General features: G+C 40.7%; 1 protein-coding gene across 8 annotated transcripts in view; it reads right to left on the reverse strand.

Moving 5' to 3' along the window:
* gbf1 (golgi brefeldin A resistant guanine nucleotide exchange factor 1) overlaps positions 1 to 16,101 on the reverse strand; it is a 125,520-nt gene that overhangs the window by 20,308 nt on the left and 89,111 nt on the right. For all 8 annotated transcript variants that reach the window (XM_036002847.1, XM_036002849.1, XM_036002848.1 and 5 more), the window contains 11 exons: positions 15,468 to 15,593; positions 13,224 to 13,306; positions 12,476 to 12,712; positions 11,733 to 11,826; positions 10,440 to 10,616; positions 10,203 to 10,267; positions 7,809 to 7,932; positions 7,197 to 7,268; positions 6,885 to 6,979; positions 6,098 to 6,251; positions 863 to 1,088 (listed from right to left, as the gene is read on the reverse strand). In XM_036002847.1, the coding sequence (XP_035858740.1) occupies positions 863 to 1,088; positions 6,098 to 6,251; positions 6,885 to 6,979; positions 7,197 to 7,268; positions 7,809 to 7,932; positions 10,203 to 10,267; positions 10,440 to 10,616; positions 11,733 to 11,826; positions 12,476 to 12,712; positions 13,224 to 13,306; positions 15,468 to 15,593 (1,453 nt within the window). The remainder of the gene's footprint in view (positions 1 to 862; positions 1,089 to 6,097; positions 6,252 to 6,884; positions 6,980 to 7,196; positions 7,269 to 7,808; positions 7,933 to 10,202; positions 10,268 to 10,439; positions 10,617 to 11,732; positions 11,827 to 12,475; positions 12,713 to 13,223; positions 13,307 to 15,467; positions 15,594 to 16,101) is intronic.

Here is a 16,101-nt window from a genome sequence, read left to right on the forward strand (position 1 = left end):
AAAAAACATTTATTTTACTACACATTGTCTATTTGAGTCTGAAGATTACTCATAAATTCCCCAAAAGTTAGCATTACCGTCGGTCACAGATCGTGGAAAGTGAAACTTAAATCTGTCGTCATGGGGCGGTTGGATTTATGAAAAGCTTCAAAGATTCGCAATGTAGAACGTTGTAGGGAAAAGTTTCAACGGTCTGAACCGGCCCGGAGTCTCAACGAGCGCCCGCAAGCACGGTATACGGTGGAGCGACCTAGAGAGTGACTGAAGAGAGCGAGCGTATTAAAACAAAGCAGTGAGTCAGAGAAATAAAACGTTTTCACCGATTCATCACTAGAAATGCAGCTGTAGCAAGCATCTCACTATCACTAACGTCATCCACATTCATATTCTGACACAACAAATGATAAATCCAGCTACAAAAAAAGCCTGAAAGTCAGAAGGTAGGACAGAAGTGCAAAGAGTCGTTGCTATGGAGATGATACACCGTCTCGTCACATTGGTGTAAACTGGCAGCTTTCAGAACGTTGCAGACGAACGTGTTGCAAGTAGCTGCTAGTTTCCACTCGTCTCGTCCAGAATCTTTGGTCTGAACTGGACTTTACGGCGCTGCGAAGATTCCACTGTGAGATTGGCAGTCTAATCAGGCTCCTTCGATCGAAGCATTGAATATTCAACTATTCGGATCACCTAAACTATGGATCATCCACTTCTAGAGTTTAAGACATAAAATCGTACCATATAACCATATGCTTTAAATTTAGAGAACAAATGCAATATTTTCAAGACTGGTTGTGGAGGTTTTACACCCAAACTATGTGTAATGTTTAATATGTGCTCATTAGTGTAGAAAGAGATATTGAACCTGTGTCGCTGTCCGGTGTGCTAGAGGTGAGCTGGAATGAGGCAGGAGGTTTCACCCCGGCTCCGATGCACTCCAGCAGGGAGAAGAGCGTGAACCAGTCGTTTGTACAGTGGATGTTGGCAGCGTTGGTCTTCAGCAGCTCATGGAGGCCATAGGCCACCTCCCTGCTGACCCGGGCCAGGACTGGGGGCTTCATCATCAGAAGGAGACGCAGTGAGAGGAGAACCTGTGGGGGCACATGGAGACAGAACATCAGCCCTGCAATACAAATATGGTGATCTTGCTGTAGTGTGGCAAATTGGCTCCATAGCGCTCCCTTCAAAATTTCAAAGAAGTAGCCCTAGGTTTCACCTAGATGTATGAAATTTGGTAGGCATATGTATCATGACCAGACCAACAAAGAAGCTTCTTGGAGCCATAGCCTAAACTCAACAGGAAGTCAGCCATTTTTTATTTACTTTGTGTTTTTTTTGACGTGTTGGACCATTTGCAGGCGCTGTACTTTAATGCACTCCTCTTGAACCCGATTGCCTTCAAAATTGGTCAGTACAATCTAGAGACCTTGCCAAACCTAAATTACAAAACTTTTGTGGTTATGGCCAACGATGTGGGCTTGGCAAGGCGGCAAATTCTCATGTTACGCCGCGAAACACGAAGTGGTTGCAATACATCGTATCCATCGCCCCGTGCCGGGGGTTGTGAGGGCCCGTTCATCGCTGCTTGCAGCTTTTATTTCTTGTAGGATCTTGTAAATTTTTTAATTCTACCTTAATTTCAGTGCATTTATAAAACAAATACAAGTACATTTGAAAAAGCAATAATACGGGAGCAGCCTTCAGTTATGGTCTCATGACATAATCAGGAGCATATACCATTTCAGTTTGCTTTGATTTTCTTTTCCATGACTAATATACAAGCACTGATAATCTGTTTCAACATCAGCTCAGCTGAAAACCAGCTGGTGAGGTGACACAAAACAATTACTCAACACTAAATTTAACTGATATTCTATAATTCCAACAAAACTTTGTCAGAAAAAATATCCAATTCAAACGTTTTTATTCACATTTCCTACTACTTTCTCCTTTCATTTTTGTCTTTATTAACTCAGTATATTTTAACGCCCACAGTCATGGTCAAACACATACTTACAAATACTCTCCCCCAGTGAACATTTATATTAATAAATCAATCTGAAATATGTATGTGAAAAAGTGACAAAGATGTTTGTATAATTGTGTGGAGGGTGTTTGCAGTATTTTCATCAACAAATGTCTTGACATGCATCTGGAATATTCCTTTCTGTCCACCGGTCACATCATTTGATTTAAAATGGCATGTGACTGAATGAAAAAGATAGATCCCCACTTCAATGACTCATGAACATTTTAACAACCATTTAAAAAGAATTCAGTAAACTTGATCCTATGTTGTATTAAGAGGTCAAACTGTTTTTTTTACATACAAACAATACAAACAAACAAACAAACACCAAACACAAAAAAACATGTGGAGATGCAAAGCTGATTAGTGAGTATTAGATCATTGGGTTTAATGTAGGTCACCCACCTAAAGAGGTCAGGTCAGCATTACATTTCTCTCCTTATCAGAACACATCTCACAGAGTCTCTGTTTAGACACAATGGAGGAGTTTTCATGAGTGTTCAGACAGTGTTCTAACTGGGAAAGTAGGGCGGACATCTAGTGCAATCCAGTGCAATAAGAATTACCTTTTATATTATACTGTAGGTCATCAATGTGAACATGATAGCATGACTCATCCCTATCGTCAGTGACCCCCCCGACTTAAATGACTGATGTAAGATTAGCTTGGACATGTTTTACGATCAAAGCAGAACACCACCTGAACAGTTTGAATGTGTCCCATTTACGTGTGTTGTGCCATTAAAGGATTCCTCTGTTAGAAGAAAAGGCTTATTGCATATTTGTCTTACACTCACTAAACCACTAATGTCTTAGTCCTACTCTCTTTGTGGCAGCAGGACAGTGTAAGGGGGAATTGAGTCATAATAAACTTCAGTGTGTGTGTGTGTTCATGGAACATGTGCAACAGTGTGGCTCATTTATCAGGAACTAATGTAGACTTGAGGGATAGCTTTATAAGGTTTGTACTGTAGCTTGTACCTGTGTTGTAGTCAAAACCACCCAAACCGAGAACAAGTCATCACCAAGACCAGAGTGTATCGAGACTGAGACAAGACCAAGACTTTGAGGGGTTGAGACCGAGTCAAGACCAAGACCAGACCAGTGGAAGTCCCACACTGCATGCCATGATAAAATGTGGAAAATGCTATTATAATTGATCTAGGAGATCCACATTCCCATTAAAAAACACCCACTGAAAACTAATTAAGATTCTTCTTCATTCACCTCTTTTATTGCCATAAGTGTACCATGAGGAATGCCTTGATACAATTATCATGAAGTAAACCACGCCTCTTTATTATCATAAAACATTGTCTTTTTATCTTAACTGAACATAAAACTGACAATTACCATCACCAGTCATGCACCTCAGGACCTTGCTCTTGTTAGCAATTAATTGCGATTAAACAAAATAACAATGAGTACTTAAAAAATATTGCGATTAGACAATTATTAAATAATTGTTACAGGCCTAGCCGAGACTGAGTCAAGACCGAGTCCAAACGAGAGACAATCATGACCGAAACAGAAAAAAAAAGAATCCTGAAAATGATTGATACCTGATGATTGAGGTATATGACGCAGCCGAAGCGACCAATGTTGATGTCCATTCTAGATGGATTTTAAATTAAACTAATAATTCTCTGGGATATGTTTTCATGCTAATCGAATGTGACCAGTTTTAGCACAAACCGCTAATTAGCTTGTAGTCGGGGCATGGGTAAAGTAAAAAGAAAACTATTTTTACACCACTAACAAGGCTCAAAATAGCCCCACACTTCCACGGTAGCGTAATGAGGGTCCCTACATGTAAACCCAAGCATTGAGAACTTTGTTAAGTGTACAGACAGTTTATTAAAAAGATAGTTTAGAAAGACAGCAGCGTACACTATACAGGCAGGCGCCATCTTGGGAAAACAGTCATGACCAGTTGAACGACAAACGCCGTGCTTGAGCTATGTTACTGGTTACTGGTTGCACGGCGTTCGTGGTTTGACTGGTCATGACTGTTTTCCCAAGATGCCGCCTGCCTGTATACGTGAACGGTACCCATGTGTTATTAACCCCTAGGTTCATTTTGTGCCAGAATTGTCCTTTAAAAGATTTGATCCAGACAATCACTTTAAGAAGTCGGTTTTAAAGCCTTGCATTTTAGCCCGAGTCCGACGGGGCCCGACTTATATATATGCCCCTCGGGCCGTGCTTCGGACCAATTTTCACATCAAAATTCACACACGGGCTGGGTATCGGGCTGGCATTAGGCTCCTCCTTTATGTTTTAATTAATGAAATAAACTAAATACACTAAATAAACTAAATGGTATGTACGTAATTTAAATAAACTATGAGGTTGGGGATTTCAAAAAGAAAGATAGAAAGAGGTTTTATAACTTATCACACTGACACAAAGACAGCTCACACACACGTGACATCACACTTCTGGAATCTTTACTGCTAATAAACGTTTAAACTAACATTTTGATATGCCTAAAGTGTTTTAAATTTATGGATCTTATTGAAAGTGTTGATTTAAGAGGCTAAATAGATCAAACAAACAAACAAACTACTCACTGTCGGCCGCTGTCGTCACTTTAAAAAACAAAAACATTACTTTAACAAAAAAAAAAAGTCTCAAACATTTTTCTAAATTAACTAATAAACGGAACGAGATATAATTACTTTGCCATTATAAACAAAACTGAACTATGGCCTACAGGTTGTGTATCGGGAGTAGGGGTGTAACGGTACGTGTATTCGTACTGGACCGTTCGGTACAGGGCTTTCGGTACGGTGCACATGTGCACCGAATGCAATCTTTTGTGTGCAGAACATAGGTAAATTTTCGTGTTTCCACACGAACATATTAAGTGGCGGAAGTCTCCGCGTTCAGCGCAAATCCCGCCCTGCAGCTGATTCTAAAGTTTTCATTGGTCATGTCAATATATGTCAATCACTGTACAGATTGCCTACACCAAACACTGATCTCTAAACCTACCCGCCGTCACTGTAACCTAAACCAATGAAATCGACTGCTGAAGTAGTTTGGGGAAAAAAATAAAAATCACACACCGCGCGCTGTACAACAACATACACGGCACGCTTTAGCCCAGTCTCTCGCTAGCTAGCGTCATGGCCAATGCAGACAAGCCCATAGACAGTACGGACAAGCCGGAGCTTGAAGAGCCATCCGTCGGGTATGTTTCTGGCAACACATCACTACTACAAGGAAAAAAACGACCGTAATTCAAACGCAGCTCCTGTTGGCATTTAAACAGACCTTTGCTGGTAATTCCGATCGGGCCAACGCAATAATGAAAGCAACTGGTGTTTTTATAGCAGCTGATCTACGACCATACTCGGTTGTTGACAAGCTGGGATTGGTAATGCTGCACTGTAATCCATAGTTATTTATTTATATTTTTCATTATATTTTATTATGTGATATTGGTTTGAGACTGAGAGTATTTTATTTAGTGGAGAACTTTGCAGCAGTATTTTATTTCTTATTCTTTTTTTATTTTATATATATTTTATTTATTATATTTTATTAAAAAGTGTTTAAAAAAGTGTAAACAAATTGTTAAAAAAAAGTTTATAGTAATAAACAACCTGCAGTTTAATGTTTGCATTTCTTTCCCTTACTGTACCGAAAATGAACCGAACCGTGACTTTAAAACCAAGGTACGTACCGAACCGTGATTTTTGCGTACCGTTACACCCCTAATCGGGAGGGAAAAAAAAAAAAACATGAGCGACAGACGGGCTCAGGCCGAAGATTCTGATAAGCTATAGGTCACGGGTCGGGCTCGGGCCTGACATCTCGGGCCAGGGCCGGGATAGGGCCAACATTTTAAGCCTGTACAGGGCTCTACTCAGTGTGCTGGTCAAGGACATCAACAAGACACATGTCTATAGACCAACGCCAACCAGCTGTTTGGATTTAGGCTGACCTTTCAGTCTCACTGCTGTGACAGTCAGCTGACCTGAGATGATGATCTCAGCCTCGGCTGCAGTGTTTGTGTCCCGGTATGTGAGTGTGTGTGAGTGTGTGTGTGTGTATATGGTGTACCTGAGAGCTAACGTCTTCTCGTCGTAGCAGGCGGATCGCGAGTCGAAGGAGTCCCACCACAGCCCTCTCCACCAGGAAGCAGCTCTCGTTGGGGTGGACGCAGAGATGGCAGAGATGGTCTCGCACTGTCTGCCACACACATGATACACGGTCTCTACACGCGCACACGCACACGCACACACACACACAGAAAGAGATGTTAATTGTGTTAGAAATAATTAAGGCGGGCGCCCAGGTAGCTCAGTTGGTGGGGCGCGTGCCCATGTGTAGAGGTTTATTCCTCGATGCAGAGGTCCAGGGTTTGAATCCGACCTGTGGCTATTTCCTGCATGTCTCCCCCCTCTCTCTCCCCTTTCATATCTATACTGTCTGATGATTAAGGAAATGCCAAAAAAAATAACAAGTCATGTGACTGTGCTGTGGAGTGGGGCTGCACCATATGAAGAAAAGATCTAATTGCGATTATTTTTGACTGATATTGCGATAAGATTCACGATATTGGAGGGAATGATCATTTTCGTATCATTTTTCTCATTTTTCTCATTTTCATTCATAGTCTGTGGGATACCATTTGTAGGCCGGGACGTCTCTGCAGCACCACAGTACTTCATTCTGGATGGTTTGACACATTTTCTCTCTCTCCCCCCCCCCCCCCCTCCCACACACACACACACACACACACACACACACACACAGTGATTTGGATATTGCACTAGTCCATACTGCGGTTTTGATAAAATTGTGATTAATTGTGCAGAAGGTATTATTGACAGATTCTCCTTCCTACCGGTTCTCCAGAATGATCCGCAGCAACATCTCCAAGCAGAAGGCAGCATCCTCTTCATCATACGTCTCTTCATCTGGGGTGACTGATATCAGAGCCTGAAGAGGAGAATGGGGTTTGTTTTTGTTGTCTGTGTGACTGACTGAACCATGATGTACGTAAATGCCATTTATTGGATACATTTATCCAAACTAGCCAACAAGCACGTTGGACAAAAACTTCTACCCCTGCAGTTAAAATCAATACACAGCAAGACAATTATGAGCTGCATACTACATATGTTGACAAGAAATGTTGGTAAGAAATAATAATAACCTTCATTAGCTCCTGCAGAGACTCCAGCTGTAAAAATTTACTCTCTGTGATCAGCTTTTCGGGGTCACATTGCTAGAAAGAGAGAAACAGAAAGGTGATGTTGACACATTTTATACAGTGAAAGCTATCTGAATGGGTGATGTCATTGTAGAAATAATTATTATAATAATAATAATAATAATTATTATTATTATCATTCATTATTATTACTCATTAAATCAAACCACAATCAATGCTGTATCAAAAAATATAAGGCAATGCTTTAATTTATGGGTTAGCTATGAAGTTTCCTGGAAAGAAAAATGTCAAGTCAAGTTTCTGTCTTGTGGAGAAAAGTACTCCTGTCTATCAAACAGACATCGTAAATGGTGGCTTTAGACAGAAGCTTCAAAACTACTCAAGGGCTGATAAATACAGGCAAAGAGATTAATAGTGAAGAAAATAAGTTCTGGTTGTATTTAGTAAAGCAGGAGCAAACATGAGGCCTCTAATAATAACAATCTATGGCTATTACATAGTAATTAATGTGCATGTGAATACCCAGGAATAACACATGTTTTATTATACTATACCATAAATCATAACTTGAGATGGTGCCTAACTGAGTAGTACCTTTATGCAGAGGATGGCAGCCTGCTTGGCCTCTTGGTTTTCCGTGGAGGGTCCTCTGAGTCCCGACTGCTCGGCTCCACTTAACGTCAACCAGTTGACAAAACTCAACACCGCCGACTCCCCCCTGACACGCAACACAGGAGACTCAAGTTGGACTTTTGGCATCTTGGTCAGGTTTATAAAATACATTTGTCCTTATTATAGAAAGATGGTCTCTTCTTCTGGACTTAAAGAGTGCTTTATGAAAACATTTGAAAGGAACATGGCTGGAGTGATAACACACCAGTGGTGGAATGTAACTAAGTACATTTACTCCAGTACTGTACTTCAGTCCAAATGTTGAGGTACTTGTACTTTACATGAGTCTTTTCTTTTCATGCCACTTTCTACTTCTACTCCGCTACATTTCAGAGAGAAATATTGTACTTTTTACTCCACTACATTCATCTGTTACAGCTTTAGTTACTAGTTACTTTACATGTTAAGATTCCTACACACAAAACACATGTAGTTTATAAAATCTGATGTTTGATTCTAAAGTAAACTAGCCAACAATATAACGGCCTACAAGTTATTGTTATTATGGCAATATTATTAGACCATTAAACACACAACTGGTTGGATCCTTTACACTTTCTACAGTGGGAGGAGAGTTCTTTACTTTTAATACTTTAACTACATTTTCCTGATGATACTTAAAGACTTTTACTGAAGTAACATTTTCACTGCAGGACTATTACTTGTAACAGAGTATTTTTACAGTGTGGTATTAGTACTTTTACTTAAGTAAAGGATCTGAATACTACTTCCACCGCTGTAACACATACTTCATGACTGTAGCTACAGTGAGGAAAATAAGTATTTGAACACCCTGCTATTTTGCAAGTTCTCCCACTTAGAAATCATGGAGGGGTCTGAAATTGTCATCGTAGGTGCATGTCCACTGTGAGAGACATAATCTAAAAAAAAAAATCCAGAAATCACAATGTATGATTTTTTAACTATTTATTTGTATGATACAGCTGCAAATAAGTATTTGAACACCTGTCTATCAGCTAGAATTCTGACCCTCAAAGACCTGTTAGTCTGCCTTTAAAATGTCCACCTCCACTCCATTTATTATCCTAAATTAGATGCACCTGTTTGAGGTCTTTAGCTGCATAAAGACACCTGTCCACCCCATACAATCAGTAAGAATCCAACTACTAACATGGCCAAGACCAAAGAGCTGTCCAAAGACACTAGAGACTAAATTGTATACCTCCACAAGGCTGGAAAGGGCTACGGGGAAATTGCCAAGCAGCTTGGTGAAAAAAGGTCCACTGTTGGAGCAATCATTAGAAAATGGAAGAAGCTAAACATGACTGTCAGTCTCCCTCGGACTGGGGCTCCATGCAAGATCTCACCTCGTGGCGTCTCAATGATCCTAAGAAAGGTGAGAAATCAGCCCAGAACTACACGGGAGGAGCTGGTCAATGACCTGAAAAGAGCTGGGACCACCGTTTCCAAGGTTACTGTTGGTAATACACTAAGACGTCATGGTTTGAAATCATGCATGGCACGGAAGGTTCCCCTGCTTAAACCAGCACATGTCAAGGCCCGTCTTAAGTTTGCCAATGACCATTTGGATGATCCAGAGGAGTCATGGGAGAAAGTCATGTGGTCAGATGAGACCAAAATAGAACTTTTTGGTCATAATTCCACTAACTGCGTTTGTATTGCGAGATTTTGGGGAACAACCTCCTTCCCTCAGTTAGAGCATTGAAGATGGGTCGAGGCTGGGTCTTCCAACATGACAATGACCCGAAGCACACAGCCAGGATAACCAAGGAGTGGCTCTGTAAGAAGCATATCAAGGTTCTGGCGTGGCCTAGCCAGTCTCCAGACCTGAACCCAATAGAGAATCTTTGGAGGGAGCTCAAACTCCGTGTTTCTCAGCGACAGCCCAGAAACCTGACTGATCTAGAGAAGATCTGTGTGGAGGAGTGGGCCAAAATCCCTCCTGCAGTGTGTGCAAACCTGGTGAAAAACTACAGGAAACGTTTGACCTCTGTAATTGCAAACAAAGGCTACTGTACCAAATATTAACATTGATTTTCTCAGGTGTTCAAATACTTATTTGCAGCTGTATCATACAAATAAATAGTTAAAAAAATCATACATTGTGATTTCTGGATTATTTTTTTTTAGATTATGTCTCTCACAGTGGACATGCACCTACGATGACAATTTCAGACCCCTCCATGATTTCTAAGTGGGAGAACTTGCAAAATAGCAGGGTGTTCAAATACTTATTTTCCTCACTGTATATTTGGAAAAATATCACACTGGGATACCTTGCCAACATTTTCCTATTAGCTTCTAATGTAAATATATCAACAGATTTGTGCTTACCGATTTGACGGCGTTTCCTCTCTTTGAAGAGAAATCTTCCCATTTGGCTCCACGAAATCCTCCACCTGAGGCAACAAGCATAGTGTTTGAGCAGTGGACAGTAGATGGCAGCAGAACAGCAGGATGCAGAGACAGAAACTAGATCCCACAGACTGTATCTGCAGTGTTATCAACAAGCAGACACCATCCAATCACTGACACAATGGAACAGAGTGTTTAGAGTTTAGGAGTCCTGACCTCCACCATGGCTTTGGGCAGCAGCTCGGCTCTGAACAGCTGTAGCATGGAGTCCATGATGTTCTTCCAGCCCTCCCTCAGGATGTTGCCGTGCCGATGGGCGAGGTCAAACACCGTCTTGGCTGCTGTCTGTGCCTTATTATTGCTGCCAAACACTGTAGGAAGGTTTTCCACAGACTGCACAGGGAGGGGGACACAGATATTGTATTCACATGTCTTTACTAACATGATTTGGGCTGTTTTAGGTATACGAGAACATTTTGTTTACATACACTACATCATCATTTCTTTCATTCATTTACAGTAGATGTTACATATGTTACATAGATCATCTGTATTGTCCCGGGAGGAGCCTGCACAGTAACATGTCTAGAAATGGCTCCCACATAAAAAGTATTTACTGCCACTGTAAATTGGCATTTCAACACAGGCACTTGCCTTGTACAGCTGAAAGATGTTTTGCTGCATCAGCATTTGGAAATGGCTAAATGAATAAAAAGGCATGAAACGGTGATTCTTAACTACAAAGAACTGATTACTTAATTCAAATTTAACAACAATTTAACATAGTCTTTTGTCATTTAAGTACATGTTTCTATTTTACTACAAGAAAACCTTTTAAAATAAGAAACCAGAGCTTTGTAGAGGTAATGGTCCTTTTTTATGTAAGAACATAAATAAATGCTTAACAATATAAGGTTAAAAAAACAAAAACAGAAGGGCAACTTCTTTCAGAGTTTGTGGCCCTGAAGTGTATTTTTTGGCAGTCTCACTCTCTTGGAATTCTCATTTTTAAGGTTTGTGCATTGCTTGTTTCTACCACATATGTTTGATTATTGTTTGAGCTTCACACACCTAGGGATTGGGTTTAGGGAAGGAGGAGGTATAATAATGTATTGGTTTTTTGGAAATGTAAAACATTTATATATACACACATATAAATAAAGATGTGTTGTCTATTTGAGCCACATTAAGTAAGTGCAGCATTTATATCAATATGAAACCAAATTAAATGAAAGACAACATATTCAATCTTTCAGAGGAGGATGTTACTGTTATCAGATTTGTAATCATATGGGCTCAAACTGTAATCAAAATAATTCATTATTCTAACCTCATGATGTTTACCACTGTGTCTTTTTGTAGTACAGGATAAGATCCTGTCTTGTAGTTTATGTGAAAAAATAACATTTTACTGCACTATGTTCACATGTGAAGAATGAGGTTGGATGTCCACACTCTATATTGGTAAAACAAACTGGACCACATTAGCACAACATGAAAGGGCCTCACCTCACTGCTCAGGGTGGTGAACTTGCAGAGGGAGATGATCAAATTGTCGAAAACGTCACTGAAGCCATAGTGAGCTGCTATCATTGCGCATTTCCTGCAATGATAGAAACACATGAGTTTACACCCTAAAACCTCATAGAACACCTAAAACAGCCAATAACATAAATCCACCCAACTCCACCCCACAACTCAGTTCTCACTTCTCAGACAAATCAGCAATGACACAACTTAACAAACACCCTGAAGAACGTCCTGAACTATTCAAACCAGCCATTGTGGATAGAAAAGTATTCATGTTTCATCAACAGCATAGATTTTTCTGTGGATTCTTGAGAAGAAATGTGACCATGCTTCCAGTAGAGCCAAGGCGTTAGAAGCAGAGACCAATGACAGCCTAGGTAGTGCTGTGTTCATCTTATCAGGAGAAGTCAGATTCAGTTGAATACAGTACGGTTAATCTGGCAACGTAGGAGATATGAAGGCTGTTCATATGGCTGTAAAAAGGTAAATGGACAGCACTCATATACCTTTGCAGACAAAGTCTCACGCACACGCACACACACACACGCACGCACACACACACACACACACACACACACACACACACACACACACACACACACACACACACACACACACACACACACACACACACACACACACACACACACACACACACACACACACACACACACACACACACACACACACACCTCAAGCTCGTGACTGTTTTGAACGTGTACCTGAAGCCGGTGATGGCCTTCTGGATGATGTTGTCGTCCAGGCTCTTGTCAAAGACGTAAGAGAGGGCAGCGATGGTTGGGCCCCAGGTCATGGTGAACAGGTCATGGTCGTAGCTGCCGGCTGGCAGGTGGAGGAAGAGCCCTTCAGGTGTGGCGCCACGGTGGAGCAACACACTCCATACATAGTTGTCCTTCACTAACCCTGTCTGCTCATCTGGCATCACAATCTCCTCGTTCCTACAGAGGAAAACCATCGCAGCTGTAACACCAACTAGTTCATGTCAGCTAATAAATCAAGGCTCTGGAAAAAGCTAGTAGGGGAACCTTTGTCAAATCTTATTAATAGATTATGGGGCCTTACATTGAGCAATACAAACATTGTTTGTCTAAACACAAGCAGTCGTAAAAGAACTTGCCTTTGGCAAAAGTTTGAATCAGGAACAATGTGATCAAAGGATAAATAAGAGGATTGTGAATCTGACAGCTTTTAGTACTTGACAGCAGAGCTGAAACAATTTGTCTATTAATGGATTGGCACAAAATGTATCTGCACAATTGGGATAATCCATTAATCATTTGAGTCATTTATTTAGCTAAATTGCCCAACATTCTTCAATTCCAGATTCTCCAAGATGGAGTGTGGCTGTCCTCGGTTTTATATCATTATAAAATGAATATGTGTGAGTTTTGGACTGTTGGTTGGATAAAACAAACAAACAATCTTAAAGGTTGTGTGATGGCAGCTTACTTGATAGCATTGTAGATATCCTCCAACATGTCCTGGTCAAAGTCTTTGTTTCCATTTACCCCCTTCAGATTTTTCTTGAATTGCTGTTTAAAGAAAACACAGTGCAGTTAGCTGTGGAATAATCAGCATTTTTTTCCCTTGGCAAAAATTTTACTCAAACAAAAATTTCTCCACCATTAATGTGTCAGTCAATGCATCTCAACACGGAGCTTATCTCAGACACCCAAGCCTCTGGCATCCAGTGCTTCGTTCACTGAGCATCCAGCAACCAACAATTAAAAGGGCTTTGTGTGGAAACACACTCGCTATGTGTCACTTAATCTGCTTTAGTTGCAGCGTTAGGAAAACAGGGATTAGAGCCAAGAGCCTCCTGTAAATAAACATAACCACCCTGTGACGACTGATGCCCTCAAAGCTCGGCGTTATGTCTCTGACTACACATGGCTAGTGCTACTGGCAGGTAAGAGGAGGGGAAACAGGAGCTTCTCTGCAGGGACACACAGAGAAATAAACACCGGCAGAGAGAGCCAGAGAAAGCAGGAAACTACCGAGGATCAGACCTCTATGATCTATTTCGGTCATACTTATATCAGGGACTCGCACATGTAGTCACTCTCTATCAGAGAGCAGCTCTGGGAGCAGCCACTGGTAAACACAGGCTACGAAATAAAGCAGCATGCTGTATTTTACGGATAATAATGAAGATTATACAATTGACCTAACCTGTACCTCACTGACCACGTCATCCCATTGTCAGATCCTTGGGAATAGGATCTGATTTACACACAGTGATGCTAGGCATAGTTTTCCCATTTCAAAAATAACCCCACTGCCAACACATGCTGTGGTGGATACTACACATTGCAAGCTGCTAAGTAACTGAAGTGCTAGGCGCCACTTTTATTGGCCGTCTCCAAACTATTGTGTGGAAGCCTCTGCCTGTTGTCTGAGCCTGGAGGTCAACAGGCCTTCTTCATCACACCGCAACTGACCTTTTGGGAATGTGTAGGGATAATTTAAACAACATACAACACCAGCTGTGTGATGAGCTGTATGACTCGCCTCAAGAAAGATCATTTCTACAAAGTATGTGTACATAAAAGAGAGCCAAGCAAGTGCTTGCTATTGTTTGTCAGTGAGAGTGGCCCACCCACAAACTGTCCACGAGCTGTCCCGGAGACTCTGTTTAGTCTTCAGCCACTGTCAATCAAAGACAGAAAAAACACAGACAGAGACAGCAGATGAAGAGAGAGACACCCCTCTCCCCCACCTCCACCACCCCCCCGGCCTGTTTAGGATGAGTTCACCTCTCAGACGGACCACCACTGCCTACAGCTGTTGTCTTTCTGAGCCACCAAGCTGCACCAGTGCAAATTCTGGCCCTCACAGAGGAATGTGATACCATCAGACACAGAGGCATGCCCCAGGGAAAGAGAAAATACATCTATGAATACAGCACAGCTTTTTTTTCTTTTTTGAATGAAATCTGCAAACTAACATTTGTTAAACACAGAGGCACTTTCTTTGTGCAATGTTTGCATCTAGGTGCTATTCAAGTGTTTATTCTGATGCAGCTTTGACAGGAACAAAAAGTCATGCTGGACAGAACTACATCAAACTGGAGTGACAAATTCATTATGATAGAAGATGAGTCTAGCCTGCTACTATCTCTCACCAGAGGTATCTAGTGAATTGTGTCTCAAAGTTCAGACTATATATTTCTTGACTTAACAGAGTAATCATGTTGCTAGTGACTTTTCACTGGTCCTACACTACTTCCGAACATCTTTGTGCCTTCATCCTGGTGTGTGCAGGACAACAGGCACACAGAAATGTTGAACTTTTATTGGCAAAATTACGAGAAATGGAAACACAAAAGGGTCAATTACCCAAATCACACACACAAACAAGAACATTTCTGACTTTCCCCTGTAGGAATTGAGACAAGCAGATAGTTCTGTTTTTTACTATATCAAGGTTTTTGCAAAAAGCCCATCTGCAACCAAATACAATGGAGGAGAATGGAATTTCATTTGTGCTCAAAAAATGACATTTGAAATACTTGTTGTCATGGTTACTTTGGACAACTCACACAACTGGGTTTAAATAGTTCATTGGGACTACTTGTTGAGTAGAAAGGACATCCACAGGAAACTGTGTGTGAGTGAGTGAGTGTGTGCGAGAGAGAGAGAGAGAGACAGAGAGAGAGAGAGAGAGAGAGAGAGAGAGAGAGAGATCACTCACCTCTATAGTCATGGGGATGTTCTGCTTGCGGACATTGTGGTTATGCTGGTCAGTGTTGAGCATTATGACAGCGTAGGCCAAGGCAAAGCCGGCATCGTTGGTCATGAAAGGAGAGCCGTTCACTTTCTACAAACACACACATACAGTACACACAATATAACACACACCGAACAGCAAACATCAACTGAGGCTCAAAGCAATGTTTTTAAAAAAAAAAAAAAAAAAACACCAGTGGAGGGTAGGCCTGTAACAATTATTTAATAATTTGTATAATCGCAATCACCGTTTCTTCATTTAATCGCAATTAATTTCTTATATTAGCAAGGTCCTAAGGTGCATGACTGGTGATGGTAACTGTCAGTTTTATGTTCATTTAAGATTCAAAAATTTAAATGTTTTATGATAATAAAGAGGCGTGGTTTACTTCATAGGCTGAGTACCTGTGTTATTACATTATCTGGGTCACATGACAGTGATATAACCAAAATATGTATCCTGGGATTCATTCAAAACTAAAAAAAATACATAAATAAATATTTTTAAAATTTGACTGAAAGAGACAATTACAGTATATTGTTAATCACAATTACTTCTGAAACAATTAATTGTATAGAAAAAACTATTTTTACAGCTC

Source organism: Sander lucioperca, chromosome 7, assembly GCF_008315115.2.
Source record: "Sander lucioperca isolate FBNREF2018 chromosome 7, SLUC_FBN_1.2, whole genome shotgun sequence".
Taxonomy (NCBI): domain Eukaryota; kingdom Metazoa; phylum Chordata; class Actinopteri; order Perciformes; family Percidae; genus Sander; species Sander lucioperca.